Source organism: Phytophthora parasitica, assembly GCF_000247585.1.
Source record: "Phytophthora parasitica INRA-310 unplaced genomic scaffold supercont2.10, whole genome shotgun sequence".
Lineage (NCBI taxonomy): Eukaryota > Oomycota > Peronosporomycetes > Peronosporales > Peronosporaceae > Phytophthora > Phytophthora nicotianae.
The window spans coordinates 1,439,343-1,441,480 of NW_008648996.1; the positions used below are offsets into that span (position 1 = coordinate 1,439,343).

At 47.6% G+C, this 2,138-nt stretch overlaps 1 protein-coding gene across 1 annotated transcript in view; it reads right to left on the reverse strand.

Moving 5' to 3' along the window:
* Nucleotides 1-2,138, reverse strand: part of PPTG_21988 (hypothetical protein) — a gene marked incomplete at both ends in the record, with an annotated part of 9,751 nt that overhangs the window by 3,793 nt on the left and 3,820 nt on the right. The window contains one exon of the mRNA XM_008901156.1: nucleotides 31-2,069. Within this exon, the coding sequence (XP_008899404.1) occupies nucleotides 31-2,069 (2,039 nt within the window). The remainder of the gene's footprint in view (nucleotides 1-30; nucleotides 2,070-2,138) is intronic.

Sequence of the window (2,138 nt, forward strand, 5' to 3'; positions counted from 1 at the left end):
GGTAGTGTCTGCTGTAAGTGTAGCAATAACAATAGTATTTCTCTCCCCGTAAAGCCCCGTAGGAAACGATCTACATCCATTCCAAAGTCCAGTCCAAAAGCTCCAAGTGTCTGCTGTAACAAAACTGCTTGATGTTGTAATTGAGCTCCAGACGGAGGTCTTCGCTGTCGACTGGTGGCCTCTAGCATCCACCGAAAACAATGGTACGCACTTTGATCCACTGAGAGCGTGGGGATGTGAGCTGCGATGAGGTGGAAGAACCAGCGTCCGTCTCGTAAATCTCGTCCAATATCCAGCAGTTGCGTCTCTAAAATTGCTCCTCCTAACGACGCTACAGGTGCATTTTGAGGCTTATGAAGCGCTCGTACACGATCGCAGAGCCACTGAATCAACACCATCTCAGCTTCGCTGTAAACGTTGCTGCCTTGACACGCTCGTCCGGCGGAATTTGGGTGTTTTTCACCTTTCCTTTTGTCACTTCGAGCTGTATTTTCCCCACTAGAGTTTTCGTCACTTTGAAGTTGCATTTGGTACCCTTTCCACGTGATCCGAGACAGTAAAAAGCACTTGATAACCTGGTAAATCACCTTCATCCAAGCTGCTGAACTTACTGCCTTCCACTCACTCTTAAGTACTTGTCGTCTCGCTACAAACGGCAGTGAAGCGTACGATGGAGAAGAAAGAAGTGCCGGATCAACTTGAGGGTTCTCACACGCTCTTAAGTAAAATTCTTGAGATAATAATTGCTCTGGATACACATCGTGCACCATGGCTCCATACGATCGAAGGAAACGCAGTAACTCCATGAATTGAGTCGTGAGCTGAGTCAGTTGGTCCTTTTTAGAAGCCTGAGCTACCGAGTTCGAGTAAACGGTTGCTTTACTGCCGCTATTCGTGGCCTCTGCGGTTTTTTTCTTGGTGGTACCGCCTCCAAGACTTGGAATGGCTGGTCCCCCTGGCTTCTTGATGCAGATCATGTCGAGTAACTCGTACAATGGACGACCAGCGTTATCAGCAAATTCCTCGGGAAATTTCACCACTGGAGTTCGAAGGAAATTCGCATTGAGATATTGCATCACAAGCTGAATTTCTCCCTCTGAAAACGGTACATTGGTTGTTGATTGAGTAAGGAGAGAACTAGTGGAATTTGACTCTTCCTCTTCATGATCCGTGGACGGATCGACTACCACAAACCCGCTCGCTGATGCGTTTTCTTTGGCTTTTTCTATCTCCACTTGAGCTTGTTTGGTGGACAGCAGATATACTGGGAAATGACCTGAAGCGTGAGTGTAGAACTGGAATTCTAGACTAGATTTTGAAACGATTTCAGATTCTAGATCGGATTTAGAAGACGCTTTTCGTTGAGGTGAGCCACCGAAGTCTTCACTAAGTTCTGCTGCTAGACCATGCGTTTGAAGGAAAGAATAGTTCGTAAACAGACAATTCTCTGCACATCCAGCAACTGGCAACGCGAAGGAATTCCCATCAGCATCGAAGAACTCAACGCGTGCATTAAACGCCACACTAGAAGTACTGGAAAACCGTAACTCAACGGGTAGACTCGGACACGCCATACTCAGTGTTTTCCCACGTGGGAAAAGAACTGTAAGCGGTGCACGCGACGTATCAAGCGGGACTCGACAATTAAGTTCCAGATGATCGTAGCCCGTAGCGTAAACGTGAAATTGAGCATTCGCAGTCATTCCTAACGGGACTGTAGGAAGCACCACTCGATTCGTCGAGAATGATAAATGCGGATAAATTCCTTCGCCTCGTAAGCTAAAATTCACGTAAAATTCATCGTCGACAAAGAGCGGTAATTCATCGTCGGCGTACTCTACAGCATCCAAAGGTAAGAAACTCACTCGAATTGTCACTTGCTCTCCTGGTGCCAGTTCGCCACGATCAGGGGCGACGTGGAAGACAACGGACATCGCACTGCTTGAAGGGTTAACCGATGCAATTCTCTTGGCTAGAGCAGCCCCAGAACTCGCTCCTGATGCCACAACAGCAGCCGCTCCAGCTGCGAATTGAATGAGGTTGCCTTGTCTTAGTCGAGTAGTATCGATCTGCCATCGTATAGTCTGCTCGTCGTCGTTAGTTAGCACCAATTGCTTCGTGTAGGGCACTTTACGGAT